The sequence below is a fragment of the Coregonus lavaretus genome (genome assembly GCF_964263955.1).
Source record: "Coregonus lavaretus genome assembly, chromosome: 15".
Classification (NCBI taxonomy): domain Eukaryota; kingdom Metazoa; phylum Chordata; class Actinopteri; order Salmoniformes; family Salmonidae; genus Coregonus; species Coregonus lavaretus.
In genome coordinates this window covers 23062136-23084652 of record NC_140002.1, presented here as the reverse complement: position 1 = coordinate 23084652, position 22517 = coordinate 23062136, and the positions used below count along the sequence as shown (strand labels likewise).

The 22517-nt window shown below is 41.9% G+C and overlaps 1 protein-coding gene across 1 annotated transcript in view; it reads left to right on the top strand.

The window, feature by feature from the left end:
• The first annotated feature begins 2363 nt into the window (after positions 1-2363).
• LOC311142714 (histone-lysine N-methyltransferase, H3 lysine-36 specific-like) overlaps positions 2364-22517 on the top strand; it is a 46490-nt gene continuing 26336 nt past the window's right edge. The window contains exons 1-16 of the mRNA XM_084178373.1: positions 2364-2745; positions 3407-4209; positions 6177-6318; positions 6548-6720; positions 6837-8886; positions 9110-9222; positions 9310-9553; positions 9740-9828; positions 9955-10000; positions 10229-10425; positions 10620-10757; positions 10912-11035; positions 14868-15068; positions 15357-15536; positions 15771-15927; positions 16255-16460. Coding sequence (XP_084034499.1) covers positions 3424-4209; positions 6177-6318; positions 6548-6720; positions 6837-8886; positions 9110-9222; positions 9310-9553; positions 9740-9828; positions 9955-10000; positions 10229-10425; positions 10620-10757; positions 10912-11035; positions 14868-15068; positions 15357-15536; positions 15771-15927; positions 16255-16460 — 4846 coding nt within the window. The 5' untranslated portion in view covers positions 2364-2745; positions 3407-3423. The remainder of the gene's footprint in view (positions 2746-3406; positions 4210-6176; positions 6319-6547; positions 6721-6836; positions 8887-9109; positions 9223-9309; positions 9554-9739; positions 9829-9954; positions 10001-10228; positions 10426-10619; positions 10758-10911; positions 11036-14867; positions 15069-15356; positions 15537-15770; positions 15928-16254; positions 16461-22517) is intronic.

The window sequence follows — 22517 nt, the reverse complement described above, 5'->3', positions numbered from 1 at the left end:
ACTCATAAGCAGTTTGGTTTGATTTGATTTGAAGGTGATGGTGGGTAGGGAGGGGTGTGGCATCTTCATTAAGGTGACAGTGTCACAGTGGATTTGAAGGGTTGACTGTCACCATCCTCAGAGCACGAAACCTAAATTAACCAGTAAATACTGTAAAAAGTTATATTTTGCAGTTACACAACTACACACACACAATCATGATGTTGTGTTATGTATAATCAATGCATCATGACTTAGTTGTTTACTTAAGTTTCCAGGTTTTTTTTATTCACCACCAATAGCTGTAGGGTTAGAGGTCATGTAGGGTTAGATCTGATTGACCCACTGACCTCAAATTATCAATGGGCCAATTACTGTTTTCTATACTTTTAGTAGTGTATTGAACAAAGTATTAAACTTTACATTAACTTTCAATCATAAGGGCTACATAACACTGTTATAAAAATACATGATATATGTAATTAACGGCCATGACAACATTAATTAGCTAAGACAGTTGGGTAATTTTAAACCTAGCCAATTAGCTGATCATGGCATATGTCATCATAAATCATAAGCTGACTACTGTTTATAACAAATGGCAGTGTTATAACAGTGTTATAGGCCTAACAGTGTAATGTAGCCCTTTTGACAGAGAGTTTATTCAAGTAAAGTGTTACCAAATAAAGTATGAGTATGAAGACTGACAAATTACTGAAATACATTATAGTCATGTCATGGACAGAGCTATTAACATAAGTGACATCATTGTCAGTAAGTAGGCTAATGGACAGTGAAATATTTTATAATGGGCTTGTCAATCACTCTGCCACAAGAAGACATGATGGAGACTTGTGTACAGGTAAGATACTCCTAAGGGTCCACATTGTAGTGGTGAATAGTGAAAACACAGCTTGGGTAGAGGTAGATGAGCACAGGTCTATAAACCAGGCATGACAGGTAAGCATGTGGTGTAAAAGGAGATAAGAATAGAGTGGTACATATAGCTGAGTCTTGTGCAACTCAAGTGCTGCTGTCTCTAACCACCATTGTTTGATGTTATGACTGACTGCCGACATTACGAACTGCGCAGACACAGCACAGCATAGAGGAACACACTTCACATAACAAGATGATGATTCAACAGTTTACTTCAACTCGATTTCTTGACGGATATGTAAATAGATAGGCTTTAAATCATGTTATGGTATTTTTCACGTTACAAATCTGTCTAAAAACGAAAGAAAGATGGGTTTATTAGGGCTTTGAGACGCATGAATGTGTTTGATCTGTCGGGGCGCTGTTTTGACTGTGTGTGTGCGGTACACTGCAGGCCCTCTCTCCCTCCAGGCTCATGCGAGCGAGGCTGAGCAGGCAGCGCAGTTCTTCCGTAGGCTTCAGTTTTTCCACTCGACGAAAAATATCGCATATTCGTCTTATGGAGAGTGTGAATACATATCTTGCCTTTTCGAAATACAGCACTGTTATTTGATTAATAGCTTTGCATATTTGATGGTTGTGTATTTATCTAGGACCCCCCCTAGATGTGTACTTTCAGAGGCTTATTATTGGTGCTTTACAGCACACTGCCTATCCACGGTGTCTACCATTGTATCATTTCATTTGCAACAATCCACACAAATAAGCCAATACGTCATTAAAACCATATTTTGATGTTCAGGGCAAGATGGATTCATTATTGAAATTAGCGTTATGGCACACTGTCCCCCTACACACACTAGTTACAGTTTCCCGTCGTGAGTCTTTCATCTGTAACCTGTCATATGATAGCCTATACACTAAATAGCTTACACTAAATATTATTGTGGAAAGTGGTTTCTTCGAAGGTTTGAAAATTAATGTAGCTTTGCATTGAGGCTTTTGAATGTTTTGGATGGATTGGAAACGTCTGCGTAATAGCGGTTAAATTATGTGCGCTTTGATGTGAACTTTATATCGAGCATATTTTAACACTTTGTGGCCTGTTTTTTGTGAACAGACTCCATTTTGAAGGACCCGGTGAGCAGAGGAAATAAGGCTTTGCAACTCGTCTAAAGGAAAGGAAGCCATCTGTTTTCCGGGTATAGCCTATATTACAATGCATTTAAATGAAGACATAATCCTATAATTTAAAAAGCGCATGAGGTTTCCATTTGGGGTATGATATGATGCCATTGTTGGCACAAGTTGAGCAAATGGCACGCATGTCATTAGTGATTAATGTGAAAGAGAGTAATTGGAAATTAATGTGATAATTAAGCGAGGATTGGACCAGTAGATAGGAATATATGCGTCTTTTTTCCATCCCACATATCTTTATGATTTTTGGTGGCACTCAAAGCCTCAGCAATACTTCATGCTGGAGGTTGGGAGGTAGTGACGATTGGTTTGCTCTTACAGACAGACACGGGCAGTCAGGGGCTGCAAGGGGCAGGTCGACAGCTAGGAAATAGTAATCATTTATTATAATATGCATTGAATATGAGGTAACAAGGAATTAGAAACGTATAGCACAGTATGATATGTCGCTGTAAAGGGGTGGTTCTCTCAGTAAGTGAAATGCATGCATATATTTATCTTTTGAAGGGGCCGCCGGTGGAGTAACAGCTATCGCAAGTAGAGACAGTGGATGTCCACAGGATCCTGGCCTAGTATTGCTGCTACTGGGATTCTCCTCATCCGCTTTCACAAAATTGGGAAACAGCACATTTAACTATATAAATTAAAGGGTTGACAGTTGTTTTTGCGGTGACGGACATTTCAATGGTAAGATTATTGCGGCATATCATTGATATCCGCGTTTTTTTGTTGAAACATTCCGTGATTGTGTATGTACAGTAGACATCTGTCGATGTAAGTCTGTACGAATGTGTGGCTGTGTGAACTTGTGTGTCCATACTGTATTGTAGCGTGCCAGCTATGCACTATCTCTGGTGCCTCGTGAGCCATGGCACACAGAGTTGATGCACAGGCGACAGGCGCTGTCAAGAGCTGTCCATTTTATTCATGGGCATTCGCGATTTCTACATCAGCCTTTTAAATCAATTTAACCCTTCGTTGTCGCTGGGCAGGACAGCGTGTCATTACAGTTATGCTGGTCTAATTTGAACATGATTCTACGTTCTTGGCGGGGTCGAGGATTGGAATGATGACGATATTGTGGCTGCCTTATACCTATTTTCATTCTTCACCTTTTTTTGAGGTGGGGCAAGATAACCATCTCACACTTTCATAGATACTGAAGCTCAGTAATAATAATAGATTATAACTTTTTATCATTAACTATTTTGCCATGCTCTTTGATAGCTTACAATAAATAGACTATCATTATAGACAACAAAGTGTATGTGATCAATAATTGCAAATCCATGCAATTAAAGTTGCTATCAATTTTTTAAACCTATTTCTGTTTTATTTTTATGTTTAGGATGGAGCCATGGCAGCATGAGTCGGCCCTATGAACTGCCCATCAAAGATGCTCAGGCCTGCTGCTCTGACCTAACATTGACCTCTGCCCCCAATGACCCTGTCTCCCCCTGCTCAAAGCACCATAACCGCAATTCAAGACTAGACCCTCCACATGCCATGCAGCTGTCCACCGCCCCTGCCCTCAAATCTACATCCACCTATGGGTTCATCAAGGACCTATCTTCCTCCTACAGCCCTCTGGGAAGGCTACAGCACCTGACCACCATGGTCAGCCACCCGGACCTGGTCCTACCTGGAGTCGGGGAGAGGGCCTCCCAGGGCTCCAGGGAAGACTCGCATACCCGGAATGCTGTAAATTCCTTGGCCCTCACACCTCCCCAGCCAGGCAGCAGAGACACAGACACCAGTAAGACTAATCTTAGTGTGGAGAAGAAGAGTGACTGTTGCTTCTCTGACCCACCCAGTCCAGCCTTCTCACTGGATAGCAACAGCCCCTTTGCGAATGGCTACCTGCATTTTGAGTCCACTTTGTTTGATGATGATGATGATGATGCAGAGGATGATGAGGATATAGCTTTACCTCTGACAGACAGACAGAGAAAGGTTGGAAAGTCACCTGAACCTCTTCCTGGATTTTTAAACTTGAAGGTCAAAAATATACCGGAGCCAGGGCTGTCTGTGGGTAAAGGCTTGCAGTCCCCTGGTGTCCCCCCATTTACAGCACATGATGGGTCAAACGAGGACTGGGGGAGTGACTGTGAGCCGCTCTCTCTTGGGAATAGCCCCTCTGGGCCTGCAATGGCAAGTCCTACTACTGACCTTTTACATAACATGGCTATTCACAGCAACATCATACAGTACCCAACAGCCCTCATATTTAAATCCTGTATGTCACAGTTCTGGCCTAGGTACTTCCTTGTCAGTCCATATCACCTGTTTTACTGTGCAACATAAATTGTCAAGCTTATGGGTTTTGATTGTATGTGAAATGTTAATGAAGATAGTGAGAGGCCTAAATTCTGGTTAATTAGCCAGAAAGGTCAAGCAAGGTCACTTCCTCTATAATAGATAAGCTCCTCATACTGTAGCCGGAGAGGATCCATGTCATTCAGTTCCTGTTTGGCTCAGTATACGCCAGCATCTCATGGTAAATTATAGTCAATAGTTCTACCTTTTGCAATCAATAAAAGATCTGCACAGAGAAACGTCATTAGTCAGCCCATATCCAGAGCTTTGTTTATTCTCTGGGATGTTTGCATGATCAGTTGATAGGGTGATTCCTCATTAAACTAGAACAAAAAATGACCATGATTTTTTGGATATTCACAAAATGTAATCCATAGAAGGGTTCGTTAGAGGAAGGATTCTTGACATATATTTGACATTTGTATCTAAAAGCATACCACCCAGGCCTCCTTTAAGACTCCTTAATGTTTCATCTGTATGTCCTACAAAGCAAAAAATGGTGTCATATGAAGCTTTACCGCTTGCTCTGTAATATGAGTAGTATTTTGATTTTAAGAAAAAATGTCTTACATTCATTTATGAATATTGAAACATATCAACATGAATATTGAAAATAAACCATATTTGATTTGGCAAATGTTTTAATATATTGTTGAACATAATATGTTCTACGGGCATATCAAAGTTCCAGAGTGGGATCTCTGCTGGTTTTAAAGTTATGGCCCATTTTATACAGAGAAATTGCCATAGTAGGCAATGTAACCACAGCCCTCCTTGTTTAATTGCACATCCTGCAATTCATGAGCAGAGGGCAAACATTTAAAATCCATTTTCACATTCACTGTGTTGGTAATGCTTACAAATTGGATCATAACTCTAAAAGTAGAAGAGATCCCACTCTGGAACTTTCAATGCCCGTGGAGTTTATTATGTTCAACAATATATATTACATTTTTTTGCCAAATCAAAAGATTTATATTTTCAATATTCATAAATTAATGTAAGAAAATTGTTATTGAAATCAAAATACTACTCATATTACAGAGCAAGTGGTAAAGCTTCATATGACACCATACACCTGGGTAAGGTCAAAATGTCACAAATATTCCAACTTTTAATTAATTAATTATGTCTCAATTATTCTTTAAGATACAAATGTTAAATATACTGTATGTCAACAATCCTTCCTCCAAAGAACCCTTCTATGGATTTAATTGAGGGAAAATCCCTCAAATCATGGTCGGTTTTATTCTATATAGTTTCGTGAGGAATCACCCGTTAGTAAAGTTGACTGACATCTAGGCCAGAGAGTGTGCACAGAGCTGATATATGCATTTAGAGTGTTTAAAAAACATTTCTTAAATATTTTAAAAGATAGTTGATTATATAATATCGGTTTGCACTATGTTGCATCTGGTGAAAATTAGAATAGAGTTGTAAGGATTTAACTTTACCTATTCACGCCGGCTCTCTCATGCGCCAGCAATTCGAGACTGGGGACGAGGTTAAACTTTACCTAACCTAATTTACCTCCTAATACACTTCAATAGCAACCAGATTGGTTGTAGATGTATCATGACTGTGGTCCTGGCCACTCAGCAACATATAGTCTTGGAAAATATTGGAATGCTTGTATATGTTTGAAGATAAAGATTTTGACCCAATTTTTACAGACATATTTGCATATTTAAATGAGCATGTACATTCTGATATAGTAATGTAATACATAACATGATTTTTAAACCTTTTGAAACATGTCTTGAAGTAATTTAAATATTGACTTATTTGGTGTCTGTCAACAGATGGGCAGCCCAAAGAAGAAGTCCTTTCCACCTGTAAAGTTTTTAGAGGGTGAAGTTATATGGGCAAAGTTCAACCGAAGACCCTGGTGGCCTTGTGAGGTGACCGTTGACCCACTACAGGGAACCTACAACAAAATGAAAGGTATGCCCTGGTCCTTGATATTATTTTAACAAGCCATTGTTTGGTTTGAGCTGATCTTGTTGAACAGATTTGCACTACCATGGAAGTCTTGTGTTTCGCATTCCACTTTTCATATCATGCTCTTGCAAAATATATGTTATATCTGTGATAAAGGTTAAATTAATATAAAATCTACAAACACTAATACCAAGTGGCCTTGGTCCTTTGCTCCTGTGTGATGATGTTGCAGAGCCCAGTGACAGGCCTTGTCGGCAGTACCACATCAGGACCTTTGGGCAGCCTGTGGAACTGGCCTGGGTCACAGGGAAAGCTATACACACATTTAATGGAGGCTTTGAGTTCGAACAGCTCCCCTTGCTGCGCAGGAGAGGAAGGCAAAGGGACGAAGACTACAAATACATTGTAATTATGTGGCACAGCTTTTGTATATGTTGGACAATAATGAATCATGTTTTAACTGAATGTATCTAAAAATACAAACATTTGTGATTACAGAAAAGCTTTATTTGCCTTCATAGATACCCAAGAGGTTTAATGCATCTTGGAAAACCAGTGTGGCTGAAGCAGAATCTGTCCTCCCAGAGCGACCCAAAATGGGTGTCTCTATACCTGACTCCCTATCTACAACCCTCTATGATGTGTCCACATCAGAAAAAGAGGGCAAGGCTCTTCCAACTACCCCTTCCAATCCACCCAACTGTATACACCCTGCACCAAGCAACTTAACAAATGGAACTCTGTCACCACACAGTAAACATTCCCCAACAAAAGGAAGCACTTCCAAGAAGCCTCAAAGCAAGAAGAAGCCAAGTAAAGCATTTAAATCTATAAATGAGTGCTTGAACACCAAAACAACATTTGACAGCACTGACAAGCCAGAGGGGGACATAAAAGAATGTCCGTATTCGGACCTTGACTCTATCCCCAATATTTTGTGTCCTAAAGCACTTGAGCGTCAATCCAAGCCCGCTCAGACTCAGCCCTCAGTTCCAGTAGTAAAAGAGGTGAAGAAGCATCCTGAAGGACACAGTCGACTGTGGTTCAGCAAACCAGGAAAAGACAGGCGACTCAACACTACCGCCTCCTTATCTAACCACAGTGCCTTCAGCAAGGGCCCCTGCAAGAAAAAGACTCAAACTGCAGCTGCTGTCAACAGAAAGACTCAAGTGTCCAGTGCGGCCATCAAGGAATGCTCTATTGATCAGTTGAAGACTCCAGTGTCCAGTGTAATAGTCAAAGAACACCCTGCTGATCAGTTGAAGACTCCAGTGTCGAATGCAACAGTCAAAGAAATTACTGGTGATCAGTTGAAGACTCCAGGGTATAGCGTAACAGTCAAAGAATGTCCTGTTGATCAGTTGAAGACTCCAGTCTCAAGTGTGCCCGAGCTCCCTGATGAGTCGAAGGCCCTGCGCAAGCAGCTTGCACATCTGCCAGCTAGCAACCGCCTAATGACCAGAGCTCTTAAAGCTATGGAGTTAGCAGAGCGGAAACAGAATCTGTTCTTCAGCCCAAAGCCTGGCTGTTTCCTTCCTATCACCAAGACAGAGGAGGAGATGTCATCTTCCACAAACACTCCTTCTGATAAACCAGAGACCAAAACAGACTGTGATACAGAGGACAAACCTTTAAAGGTTGACAATGATAATCAGATCACTGCTTTGCCAAATTGGTCCTCCTCAAAGTTCACCAGGTTGAAGGACTTTGAAGCAGAGGTTAAGACTGAAGATGAGGGCTTCTTGATATCCCAGATGCCTGTGGACTTCATACCTCTGACTTCTGGGAAGGCAAAGAAAAATAACTGTGTGTCTGACATCTCCTCCTGTTCCTCGCCATGCTTCTCTCCCATGGACGCCTTCAAAGACATTAAAGAGTTATCCTTCAAGTCCCTGGAATCAAGTGAGGGTGATGGGAAACCTGTGTCTTTTAAACCAGACACTAACTACAAGTTCAGTACTTTCCTCATGCTGCTGAAGGACATGCACGATACCAGGGAGAAAGATGGAACTCCCTTGGAGCTAGAAATCGGACCACCCAGTGCCCATGTAAAAGAGGAGCCTTCCGTGATTCCACCCTTACTGGGAGAGGAGTCACTCGGTCAAGGCCCGAGTCTCAGCAAAAGTCAACAAGGCAAGAGCAAAACCAAGGTCAAACCCAAGTCTTCTCTGAAGGTAGAAATTCCACAACTTGAAGGCAGCACAAACCAGGGCGTGAAAAGGCTAGCCAAAAAGAGAGGCTCGTCCGGGACAAAAAAGAAACCGAATGGAAAAGTGCCTTGTGGTAAGAGGTCTCCTGGACCTGGCTACCTTGGGATGGAGGCCTCGCACCCCCTTCCGAGCAATTCTTGGGAGAAGTTTGACCAGGATTTAGAGACATTAGGGGGGGTGGGGGAGGGCTGCAGTAGGCTAACGAATGAGAGACTACAGAACATGGTGCATTTGGAGCAGGGTGGTGTAGAACCATCAGTGTCCTTTCAGCCAAAGACAGTGTTGGACCAGCAGACTATCCCTGCTACAATCTCTTCAAACACTACACAAAGTACTGGGGAAGGCCAGGAGGCTCCCACAGGTAAATAAGAGTTTTTGTTATTTCCTTGGTTTGACAGAAGGGTATCCCAAAGGAGATAATTACTGATCAATGCATTAACTTTGCTTCTGGAGTCATAATGAAAATATCAACGTCTATGAAGTAAAAGTGTCCGATGCAGGGCCATGATCTTCTGTAGATCATGAAATGTAATGATTTTACATGTGTGGCATAGTCATACTTTTTGCACACTTATCTTCAACAGCACATAAACGAATTCGAAAACCAAGCAAAAGACTCATAGAATGGACAGAAGAGTACGGTCAAGTAATCTCCACAAGGAAGAAACAGAAAAAGCCCCTCCAGTCTTTGGGAAAGGTAGATCACTCAAACATATTACATCTCTTGGATTTTCAGGGTTTTGTATTATGATCCCAGCTCTATATCCTCTTCATGTTTTTCCAGGTGGCACATTCCAACAGCAACAAACCAGATCCCCTACCATCAGGGAAAACCACACATGACCATGCCCCTCTGAACCCACTTCCTGAAATACAAACTCTGCCCCCAGACGAACCATCCAAGACCCCCACTGGACAAGCCCCTCCCCCAATAGAGAACACTCCCCCTCAGGATGCACCTATCCTGTCCATAGATACTCTAATCCCGCCCCCTTCGCTGTTGAGTGACGGTCTGACGAAGAATGTTGGTAAGAAACTATTTACATATCAAATGTATACTTTGGTTGGATTGCATAAAATTACAAAAAGGTTTCACAATGCAATGTGCCGTGAAACCAAGGAATTGCTGTTTTTATTACATTACTCCTCTGTAGTAGTAGTCATTATCCCAGATGTGTGTAAAGGTCCATAGTAACACTGTTGTCTTGTGGCAGGTGACATTCCTTACTTGGAAACCATCCATAAGAGACAGAGGAAACCAACTCCGAAGATTATGGAGGCTGCCACAATTCCAAAGAAGAGGGTATGGATGTGTTAGGGAATGGTTGTGCTTTGCTCATTAAGGATTTTTGGTATCTGATGGTTCCATTGATTTTCACAGTAAGGAAGGCCTTAAAACAGGGGTTGACTGGTTAATTATCTATTACAGGTCAAGTCCCTGAAGACCATCTTATCAAGTCATGCTGTTCATTCAGGTCAGTCTACACAGGAAGGATCTCCCTCAAACTGCCCACATTACACACTTTTTAAGAGTCTTTCTCACTTTTGAGTAAGATGAGTATGGAAATACCATCAAGACATTTGAGACTATACACTGTTTATCACAATTCTTTGTCATACTGCTGTCATTTACTTAATGATTGTCAATTCAAAGGACTGATTGGTCTTGGGGTCAAAGTTGACTTGACTGTTTTTGTTCCCAGGCTCTGGACAACTCTCCTCTAAATCAAAGATCAAGCCACCTACGACAGCCACCCCTGCACCCTCCACATTTACACCCTGCACCCCTGCCCCCTGCCCCCCGAGCAGCCTGGAGAGCGGGTCAGACTGTGATGTCACCACGCCCCCCACTGAGGAAACTGATCTCCATGACGATGGGAGGGACACCCTAGATCCAGAGGTCAGACAAGAGGTCAAATCTCGAGCTATATTTTATGGTCCATGTTTGACCCGATAATAACATAGAAAGTACATGGTAAAATAGACATTTCTCAATAATTATCTAATCATTTTAATAACATTTAAAATGTTTCTACATGGAATCGTGTTAGTGTTTGAACTCTCCTGCTGATTTTCATTTTCTTTGCTCCTCAGGGTTTTACATCCAGTTTGGATGACAGCTTTTCATCCATGAGGGAGGAGTCTTCACTGTGCGATGATACACTCTCCCCCAATAAGAAGATCATAGGGGACAGAGGGGGCGCTGCCTCATTGAAGGAGAATGTGTGTCAGGTGAGTAGGCCTCACATCACCAATGTATGAGTGGTTACCTTATGTTGTTTTAATGTGCAATACGTGCTTATGGACTGACTGTATTTGCTCTTTGCTCATTGTTTCAGATAGTTGTGTAAATGTTGCTGTAATGTTGTCTAAATGTTTATGGTAGGTGTGTGAGAAGACTGGGGAGCTGCTGCTGTGTGAGGGCCAGTGTTGTGGGGCCTTCCACCTCCAGTGTATCGGCCTCACAGAGCCTCCTATAGGGAAGTTCATCTGCCAGGAGTGCAAGTCTGGTGGGTCAAGCACATATTCTGTAAAAACACAACCACTCTATACTCATTAACCAGGTTTCCATCCAACCTTTTTATGGGAGTATAGTACATGTCGGATAAAAAATGTAATGACAGGTCTGATGGAAACAGAACATTTTTCGGTAAAATGTTCAAATGTTGACAAAACTAAATACGCCAGAAAAGTGGGAACTTTTTGTGTCTGTAAAATGAATTATGCGAGACATGTCAGTAGAACTGCTTTTAGTGCGCAAATATTAATATAATAACCATCATATCGAAGTAAACTTGGAGTCACGCGATGACATGTTGTGTGATCCTGTGTGGTCCTCTGTAGCTCAGCTGGTAGAGCACGGCGCTTGTAATGCCAAGGTAGTGGGTTCGATCCCCGGGACCACCCATACGCAAAAATGTATGCACGCATGACTGTAAGTCGCTTTGGATAAAAGCGTCTGCTAAATGGCATATTATTATTATTATTATCCTCCCACTACGACTCGTCGGGAAAGCATGCAGTTTATTAGGCAACAGATGAGATAAGTTATGATGAACTTCACAGGGAGGTATTTGTATTTATTACGGATCCCCATTAGCGGCTGCCAATGCAGCAGCTACTCTTCCTGGGGTCCAACCACAATTTACATACAATAAAACAATACATAACACAACACCTTATTACACACTACTCTACCATACCATATTGATAATACAAAATCAATAATACAGCAAAATAACAATATTAAATTGTGTTTGTGTAGAGTGCGTGTTAGCATGTGTTTGCGAATGCTGAGTGTGTGCCTGTGTGTGTGTGTGTGTGTGTCTCTTCACAGTCCACACTGTTCCATAAAGTGTAGTTTTATCTCTTTTGTAAATCTGATTTTACTGCTTGACTGAGTTACCTGATGTGGAATAGAGTTCCATGTAGTTATGGCTCTATGTAGTACTGTGCGTTTCCCATAGACTGTTCTGGACTTGGGGACTGTGAAGAGACCTCTGGTGGCATGTCTCGTAGGGTAGGTATGTGTGTCCGAGCTGTGTGCCAGCATTCCAAACAGACAGCTTGGTACATTCAGCTTGTCTACACCTCTTTAAAAAACAAGCAGTGATGAAGTCAATCTCTCTTCCACTCTAAGCCAGGAGAGACTAACATGCATGTCATTAATGTTAGCTCTCCGTGTACTTTTAAGGGCCAGCCGTGCTGCCCTGTTCTGAGCAAACTGTAATCTTCCCAAGTCCCTCCTTGTGGCACCTGACCACACTACTGAACAGTAGTCTAGGTGCGACAAAACTAGGGCCTGTAGGACCTGCCTTGTTGATAGTGTTGTTAAGAAGGCAGAACAGAGCTCATGGACATACTTCTCCCCATCTTAGCTACTGTTGTATCAATATGCTTTGACCATGACAGTTTAGTCACCTCAACTTGCTCAATTTCCACATTATTCATTACGAGATGTAGTTGAGGTTTAGGGTTTAGTGAATGATTTGACCCAAATACAATGGTTTTAGTTTTGGAAATATTTAGGACTAACTTATTCCTTGCCACCCATTCCGAAACTAACTGCAACTCTTTATTAAGTGTTGCAGTTATTTCAGTTGCTGTAGCAGCTGACGTGTATAGTGTTGAGTCATCCGCATACATAGACACACTGGCTTTACTCAAGTCGTTAGTAAAGATGGAAAAAAGTAAGGGGCCTAAACAGCTGCCCTGGGGAATTCCTGATTCTACCTGGATTAAGTTGGAGAGGCTTCCATTAAAGAACACCCTCTGTGTTTACATTTTACATTTTAGTCATTTAGCAGACGCTCTTATCCAGAGCGACATATAGTTAGTGAGTGCATACATTTTTCATACTGGCCCCCCGTGGGAATCGAACCCACAACCCTGGCGTTGCAAGCGCCATGCTCTACATGCTCTAGACAAGTAACTCTTTATCCACATTATAGCAGGGGGTGTAAAGCCATAACACATACGTTTTTCCAGCAGCAGACTATGATCAATAATGTCAAAAGCCGCACTGAAGTCTAACAAAACAGCCCCCACAATATTTGTATCATCAATTTCTCTCAGCCAATCTACTATTCTTAGGTAGCAGAATGACTTTTGCTTCCCTCCAAGCCTTGTGGCACACACATTCTAGTATGCTTAAATTGAAAATATGGCAAATAGGAGTGGCAATATCGTCCGCTATTATCCTCAGTAATTTTCCATCCAAGTTGTCAGACCCCAGTGGCTTGTCATTGTTATTAGACAACAATAATTTTTTCACCTCTTCCACACTCACTTTACGGAATTCAAAATTACAATGCTTGTCTTTCATAATTTGGTCAGATATACTTGGATGTGTAGTGTCAGCAATTGTTGCTGGCATATCATGCCTAAGTTTGCTAATTTTGCCAATGAAAAAATTATTAAAGTAGTTTGCAATATCAGTTGGTTTTGTGATGAATTAGCCATCTGATTCAATGAATGAGTTTGCCTTTTTTCCCAACATTTCATTTAAGGTGCTCCAAAGCTTTCTACTATCATTCTTTATGTCATTTATCCTTGTTTCATAGTGTTGTTTCTTCTTCTTTTTATTCAGTTTAGTCACATGATTTCTCAATTTGCAATACGTTTGCCAATCGGTTGTGCAGCCAGACTTATTTGCCTTTCCTTTTGCCTCATCCCTCTCAACCATACAATTTTTCAATTTCATCATCAATCCACAGGGATTTAACCGTTTTTACAGTCATTTTCTTAATGGGTGCATGCTTATTAGTAACTGGAATAAGCAATTTCATAAATGCGTCAAGTGCAGTGTATGTCTGCTTCTCATTACACACCACAGACCAACATATATTATTTACATCAACAACATAGGAATCACAACAAAACTTATTGTATGACCTCTTATATGCAATATTAGGCCCAGCCTTTGGAACTTTGGCTTTCCTAGATATGGCTACTATATTGTGATCACTACATCCAATGGATTTGGATACTGCTTTCAAACAAATCTCTGCAGCATTAGTAAAGATATGATCAATACTTGTTGATGATTTAATCCTGTACTGTTTGTAACTACCCTGGTAGGTTGACTGATAACCTGAACCAGGTTGCAGGCACTGGTTACAGTTTGAAGCTTTCTCTTGAGTGAGAAGCCTGATGAAAGCCAGTCATTATCAAGCATTTCACACATGTTATCCAAGGTGATGATCTTGATGCTCCTTTCCAATAAATATTGAGGGTCTTATTCTGGTGACATGATCATCGATACTTGGCTGCCATTTGACAAATAAAAATAATCTCGCTCTTTTGTCCATAATAATCTCATCATGTAGGCTATACGTGCCAACACCAGAGTGGGCACACTCGCCATATAACGCAACATTTATTAATGAGAAAACCATCAGTAGAGTTGAAAATGCGATGGAAACCCATTTTAACTTGTATTTGTTATTCGGGAATTTAACCGCAAAAGGTATTTTTATGTGCACTACGTCATCACGGACAGCCTTTTATCTGAAACAAGTCAATTTGATGGAAACACATCTCTGCTGGGAAAATGCGCATATTGTTTTTATGAGGATTTTAGAATATTCACATGAAAATCTGTCGCCAATTGGATGGAAACCTACAGTAGCTAGTGTCATGTTTTTAAGCCCCATTCCTGCTCAGACAAAATTATGGAAAGACTATTATTAGTTGCATATAGACTTATCAGTGTTCTCTCTGATTGTTTCATACGCTATTTTGCTGATTCTCTCCCCTGTCATCCTCTCATCCTAGCATCAATCATTCTCTCTGGCTAGTAAAAGCAAATCAGTTGATTAAAGCTGATGTGTTTGTTGTTAGGTGTCCACACCTGTTTTGCGTGTAAGAAGCCCGGGGAGGACGTGAAGCGCTGTATGATCCCAGTGTGTGGGAAGTTCTACCATGGAGAGTGTATAGCCAACCAAGCTCCCGCTGCCCCACTGCACCGGGGCTTCCGCTGCTCTCTCCACGTCTGTCTGTCCTGCTTCATAACCAACCCTGTCAACCCCTCCATCTCCAAAGGTGGGTGCTGCTCTGCTTCACCTAGCACAGTTCAGTTTAGTTTGGTTCAATTGCAATCACCTTATCTTGGTAACTCCACAGGAGAAAGGATGATGTTGGAGTTAGTAAACAGAAACATTTCTGCATGTGTTTGTGCTAAAATAATTTTTTGCACAAGCAATTCAGTTCATTTAAACACCATGATAGAAAGACAAACTAATTGAAGTGAGCTGTGGGAAGTAAATGTATACCAAATATTCTAACTAACAGCTCATTCTGCCCGTCTCCCCTGTGTTGTGTGTCCTGTAGGTCGTCTGACGCGCTGTGTGCGCTGCCCTGTGGCGTACCATGCCAATGACTACTGCATGGCAGCGGGCAGTGTGGTCCTGGCCAACAACAGCTTCCTGTGTCCCAACCACTTCACCCCCCGCAGGGGCATCCGCAACCATGAACACGTCAACGTCAGCTGGTGCTTTGTCTGCTCCGAAGGTACGCCGGCATCCACATATGTTGGGTTGTTAGAGTCAGATATGCATAGATACACTCAGTAAATTCATACCTATTATGTAATGTACATTACATGATCAGGGTCCAATTTTCGCAGAACACGTGATCAGCGTTTTTATATACTAGAGCCCAGTTACATCTCTGTTTACTCCTGTGTGTTTTCAATCCCGTAGACCAGTTCACTAGCCAAACTGTTATTCCTCTCCCATGCTCCAGGGGGCAGTCTGCTGTGCTGTGAGTCGTGTCCTGCTGCCTTCCACCAGGAGTGTCTGAACATCGACATGCCTGAGGGCAGTTGGTTCTGCAACGACTGCCTGGCCGGGAAGAAGCCCCACTATAAGGACATCCTGTGGGTCAAAGTGGGCCGATACAGGTCAGTACAGCCGCCTGGGTACCAACCTTACTGGCTCAGCATTGGTTTGGCAAAACAACAACAAGTTGGCTAAAGCAGAAACAGATTGGCATCCAGCATATTAGTAAAAGTTCTCCCCTGCCTAAACCACGTTCCCAATGCTAAAGTATCCTAACTCTGAAGTGTTCTGACATTACTAAACAACCAAGGTACTGAGAACCAAAATACATCTGCATTTCTATTCACAATATGGCAGTGGTTGCAAAATGGTAGTGTTTTTCTGCCATGGGCCGTGACCCATTTTCTTTTCTTATTCATATCGTCTTTCCCTTCCTATCCTCTGTCTAGGTGGTGGCCTGCGGAGGTCAGCCATCCCAAGAACATTCCGGAGAACATCCTACGTATGAGACACAACGTAGGAGAGTTCCCTGTGCACTTCTTTGGTTCCAACGACTACCTGTGGACCTACCAGGCCCGAGTCTTCCCCTACATGGACGTAGACACCAACAATAAGGAGAAGATGGGGAAGGGAGTAGACGCCATCTACAAGAAAGGTATTCAAACCAACAGACCTGGACAGAAAATAGTTGTATTTTGTAGTTTATTTGAAAATACCAACTTTATATTCGAGGTAGTCGAATATAGTTTATATAGAGTTTCAACTAAAGGAAACGTATTTTATATTTTATAAACAATATAAAACATACACATACAAACTACAACATCATACAAACATCAACTACATCACACCTGCCCTGAAGACTAGCACACACACACATCTCCAGCGCCCCAATCACTCTATGCCACATGGCCTTAAAGTGCACCATTTTGTTTCTCTCCCTCGCCCATGCAATTTAAATTTTTAGATAAAAAGCATTTGACCTTTCCATTGTGTTAATTTCCAGTTTTTAAGTATACGTTTTTTGAAAATGATTGACGAGAAAAGTATTGTCCAACCAAATCAAATCAAATCAAATTGTATTTGTCACATAAACGTGTTTAGCAGATGTTATTGCGGGTGTAGCGAAATGCTTGTGCTTCTAGCTCCGACAGTGCAGTAATATCTAACAAGTAATATTTAACAATTTCACAACATATACCCAATACACACAAATCTAGTAAGGAATGGAATTTAAGAATATATACATATATGGACAAGCAATAACAGAGCGGCATGGACTAAGATACAGTAGAATATTATAGAATAGAATACAGTATATACATACAGTGAGGGAAAAAAGTATGTATTATATTATATTTTGTACGTTTGCCCACTGACAAAGACATGATCAGTCTATAATTTTAATGGTAGGTTTATTTGAACAGTGAGAGACAGAATAACAACAACAAAATCCAGAAAAAACGCATGTCAAAAATGTTATACATTTATTTGTATTTTAATGAGGGAAATAAGTATTTGACCCCTCTGCAAAACATGACTTAGTACATGGCGGCAAAACCCTTGTTGGCAATCACAGAGGTCAGACGTTTCTTGTAGTTGGCCACCAGGTTTGCACACATCTCAGGAGGGATTTTGTTCCACTCCTCTTTGCAGATCTTCTCCAAGTCATTAAGGTTTCAAGGCTGACGTTTGGCAACTCGAACCTTCAGCTCCCTCAACAGATTTTCTCTGGGATTAAGGTCTGGAGACTGGCTAGGCCACTCCAGGACCTTAATGTGCTTCTTCTTGAGCCACTCCTTTGTTGCCTTGGCCGTGTATTTTGGGTCATTGTCATGCTGGAATACCCATCCACAACCCATTTTCAATGCCCTGGCTGAGGGAAACCCAAGATTTCACGGTACATGAATGGGTGAAGTTGTCCTGTCCCCTTAGCAGAAAAACACCCCCAAAGCATAGTGTTTCCACCTCCATGTTTGACGGTGGGGATGGTGTTCTTGGGGTCATAGGCAGCATTCCTCCTCCTCCAAACACGGCGAGTTGAGTTGATGCCAAAGAGCTCCATTTTGGTCTCATCTGACCACAACACTTTCACCCAGTTCTCCTCTGAATCATTCAGATGTTCATTGGCAAACTTCAGACGGCCCTGTATATGTGCTTTCTTGAGCAGGGGGACCTTGCTGGCGCTGCAGGATTTCAGTCCTTCACGGCGTAGTGTGTTACTAATTGTTTTCTTGGTGACTATGGTCCCAGCTGCCTTGAGATCATTGACAAGATCCTCCTGTGTAGTTCTTGGCTGATTCCTCACCGTCCTCATGATCATTGCAACTCCAAGAGGTGAGATCTTGCATGGAGCCCCAGGCCGAGGGAGATTGACAGTTCTTTTGTGTTTCTTCCATTTGCGAATAATCGCACCAACTGTTGTCACCTTCTCACCAAGCTGCTTGGCGAGGGTCTTGTAGCCCATCCAGCCTTGTATAGGTCTACAATCTTGTCCCTGACATCCTTGGAGAGCTCTTTGTATAGTTTACCTATCATGTGAATATCCTTTTCTGACTCAAATAGGATTCCATCACGATTGTTCTGATGTCCAAAAGATTTCAAATTGAAATTTCGTGATATAAAACTTTTAAGTTGGATGTACTTGATAATATCTACATTGGTCAATCCAAAATTGCTTTTTAAAGCTGTCATGGAAATACATGTATTTCCTATTATCAAGTCATTTACGTTTTTTATGCCTTTAGTTTTCCATGTGGACCAATTTATCGATGAATTCTGGAAAGCTATCCAAGGATTGTTCCATAGGGTTGTGTTTTTAGGGAGTGATATTGGTTCTTGTAGAATACGTTTCATTTTCTTCCATGTTGTTATAATGTTCTTAACTATGAAGTTGTTAATGTTCTTAGCTTTATCCTTTGAAAATAGACACATAAAAATATTCGGAGGGATGAGTATGCGCATCTTCATTATGTACCCATTGTTCCTCTTTAGTGCATTTAACTATATGTCGCAAGTAAAAGCCTTTGGTGGCGAGTTGATACAATTCCAAGTCTGGAAGGTTAAAACCACCCTCAGACTTAGGAAGATGTAATACTTTCCTTTTTATTTTATGAGTTTTATTTGCCCATATGAAGTCTGTTATGACCGAGTATGCTTTTGTAGCCCTTTCCTGCAGTCAAATGACCTAGTAGCCTCATGGGTGGAATGTTATTAATATATTTCAGAATTTCAGAATTAATCAACATTTTTAAAAAAGTTTAAAAAAAGCTGTTTCTATGTTAAACAGTTTTGTTATATTTCAGTCTTCTGTGATCTATATAAAATGTAATATTGGGATGCAAACCCAAAATTATACTCTATATCTGACATGGTGCAGGTGTCTTCTTTTTTTTAAGACCATAACCATGTGTGTTTGTTGTATACTTTTGTTTCAAAGTAGATTTGTTTAAGATTACCAAGAAACACTGTGTGACTCTGATTTAGCCCACTGCAGTAAAAGGTTATTAAAGAATGTCTTCGTGGGGTAATTGGTATTACCGAGAATAAGTATAAAAACGTTGGGAGCCATGCAGGGACGGCATTATGGGAGGGCCTTAGGGGGCCTGGCCCGCCCTACCGTACCTCCTTGCCCGTCCAAATAAAATATTGAAATATTGATCATTTATTTGACCACGACGCACACCAACAGAAAGACGCATCAATCTCAGATAAAGCATCCGAGTGAGCGAAACAACGCTCTCTGGTCGTGTCTACACTTGACACTTACATGCGACTTCTGCTATCAGAATACGAAGCTCGCATTGAAAAGACGGGTCTAGACGCACAAAAGTTGCTTTGTGGTCTGATTGTGTTCAGATCTGCCTGACCACTTCTGGAGGTGGTCAGGGATTTCTCCTCAGTCTGGATGCAGTCAGGCTACCGAAAGCGCATACAGCACTCCTCCCACAAGTCTCCAGAAAACGTGTGTTTTGGGACCGAGAGGCACCTTTTCATTATAATGTTGGAGGAAATACATTCCTAGGGTGGGGGGAACGTGTTTGCTGGCCTCATAAATGCTAGCCAGCTAGCTAATATTTAGAAAAACGTTTTTTTTTTGTTTGGCAAGAGTTATGCTAACTCGTTTGCAATCCCTCTAGCGTTACTAGCTAGCTTGCTGGCTAGCTACAGAGCTTAGCTGGCTACTTAGCTACAGTAGTTAGATACTGCCATCAGCTGTTGTTTTGCCTATTCCACTGTTTGTAGAATGCATACTGGCATTTGAATATAGCACGGGAATGGACACAATGTGGACATGGTGGACACATTTAAATGTAAATGTAAACGCATTACGTGTTCGGAATTCCATGATCAGAACTCCATTATCAGAATACAAAAGCGTCATGAACTGTCAATTCTAGCAAGACACGGCCTCTTTCTCACTATGTGTAGACCATACATATCTGATGCTGTCTGGACCAAAAGAGTATGGCTTGTCATACTATTTCTGTCCAGACTGGATTAGACACATATAGTAAGACAGAGGGGCGCTGTTTCGCTCACTCGGATGCTTTCTCCGGTGAGAAAGTTTCAGCAGAGAGGAAGAGGCGAAGTGAGAGGGCTCACTCTTGCCAAAATCTGTCCAGAATAAGCCCAATGCGTTTCTATGGGCATAATATGCAGACCTAAGCTTGTCGTCTGCCTTCCCACCTTTGGGACAACGACTCTCATTGTTAAGGCGGAGACATGAGCATCTCGTCATTATATACACATTTTATTTTTTTTATTTTTTTTATTTCACCTTTATTTAACCAGGTAAACCAGTTGAGAACAAGTTCTCATTTACAACTGCGACCTGGCCAAGATAAAGCAAAGCAGTGCGATAAAAACAACAACACAGAGTTACATATGGGGTAAAACAAAACAAAGTCAAAAATACAACAGAAATACATATAATATACAGTGTGTGCAAATTTAGCAAGTTATGGAGGTAAGGCAATAAAATAGGCTATAGTGCAAAATAATTACAATTAGTATTAACACTGGAATGATAGATGTGCAAGAGATGATGTGCAAATAGAGATACTGGGGTACAAATGAGCAAAATAAATAACAATATAGGGATGAGGTAGTTGGGCGGGCTAATTTCAGATGGGCTGTGTACAGGTGCAGTGATCGGTAAGGTGCTCTGACAACTGATGCTTAAAGTTAGTGAGGGAGATAAGTGTCTCCAGCTTCAGAGATTTTTGCAATTTGTTCCAGTCATTGGCAGCAGAGAACTGGAAGGAATTGCGGCCAAAGGAGGTGTTGGCTTTGGGGATGACCAGTGAGATATACCCGCTGGAGCGCAGACTACGGGTGGGTGTTGCTATGGTGACCAATGAGCTAAGATAAGGCGGGGATTTGCCTAGCAGTGATTTATAGATGGCCTGGAGCCAGTGGGTTTGGCGACGAATATGTAGTGAGGACCAGCCAACAAGAGCGTACAGGTCACAGTGGTGGGTATTATATGGGGCTTTGGAGACAAAACGGATGGCACTGTGATAGACTACATCCAATTTGCTGAGTAGAGTGTTGGAGGCTATTTTGTAAATGACATCGCCGAAGTCAAGGATCGGTAGGATAGTCAGTTTTACGAGGGCATGTTTGGCAGCATGAGTGAAGGAGGCTTTGTTGCGAAATAGGAAACCGATTCTAGATTTAACTTTGGATTGGAGATTCTTAATGTGAGTCTGGAAGGAGAGTTTACAGTCTAACCAGACACCTAGATATTTGTAGTTGTCCACATACTCTAGGTCAGACCCGTCGAGAGTAGTGATTCTAGTCGGGTGGGCGGGTGCAAGCAGCGTTCGGTTGAAGAGCATGCATTTAGTTTTACTAGTGTTTAAGAGCAGTTGGAGGCTACTGAAGGAGTGTTGTATGGAATTGAAGCTCGTTTGGAGGTTTGTTAACACAGTGTCCAATGAAGGGCCAGATGTATACAAAATGGTGTCGTCTGCGTAGAGGTGGATCTGAGAGTCACCAGCAGCAAGAGCGACGTCATTGATATACACAGAGAAAAGAGTCGGCCCAAGAATTGAACCCTGTGGCACCCCCATAGAGACTGCCATAGGTCCAGACAACAGGCCCTCCGATTTGACACATTGAACTCTATCTGAGAAGTAGTTGGTGAACCAGGCGAGGCAGTCATTTGAGAAACCAAGGCTATTTAGTCTGCCAATAAGAATGCGGTGGTTGACAGAGTCGAAAGCCTTGGCCAGGTCAATGAAAACGGCTGCACAGTACTGTCTATTATCGATCGCGGTTATAATATCGTTTAGGACCTTGAGCGTGGCTGAAGTGCACCCATGACCAGCTCGGAAACCGGATTGCATAGCGGAGAAGGTACGGTGGGATTCGAAATGGTCGGTGATCTGTTTGTTGACTTGGCTTTCAAAAACTTTTGAAAGGCAGGGCAGGATGGATATGGGTCTGTAACAGTTTGGATCTAGAGTGTCACCCCCTTTGAAGAGGGGGATGACCGCGGCAGCTTTCCAATCTCTGGGGATCTCAGACGTTACGAAAGAGAGGTTGAACAGGCTAGTAATAGGGGTTGCGACAATTTCGGCGGCTAGTTTTAGAAAGAAAGGGTCCAGATTGTCTAGCCCAGATGATTTGTAGGGGTCCAGATTTTGCAGCTCTTTTAGAACATCAGCTGTCTGGATTTGTGTGAAGGAGAAGCGGGGGGGCATGG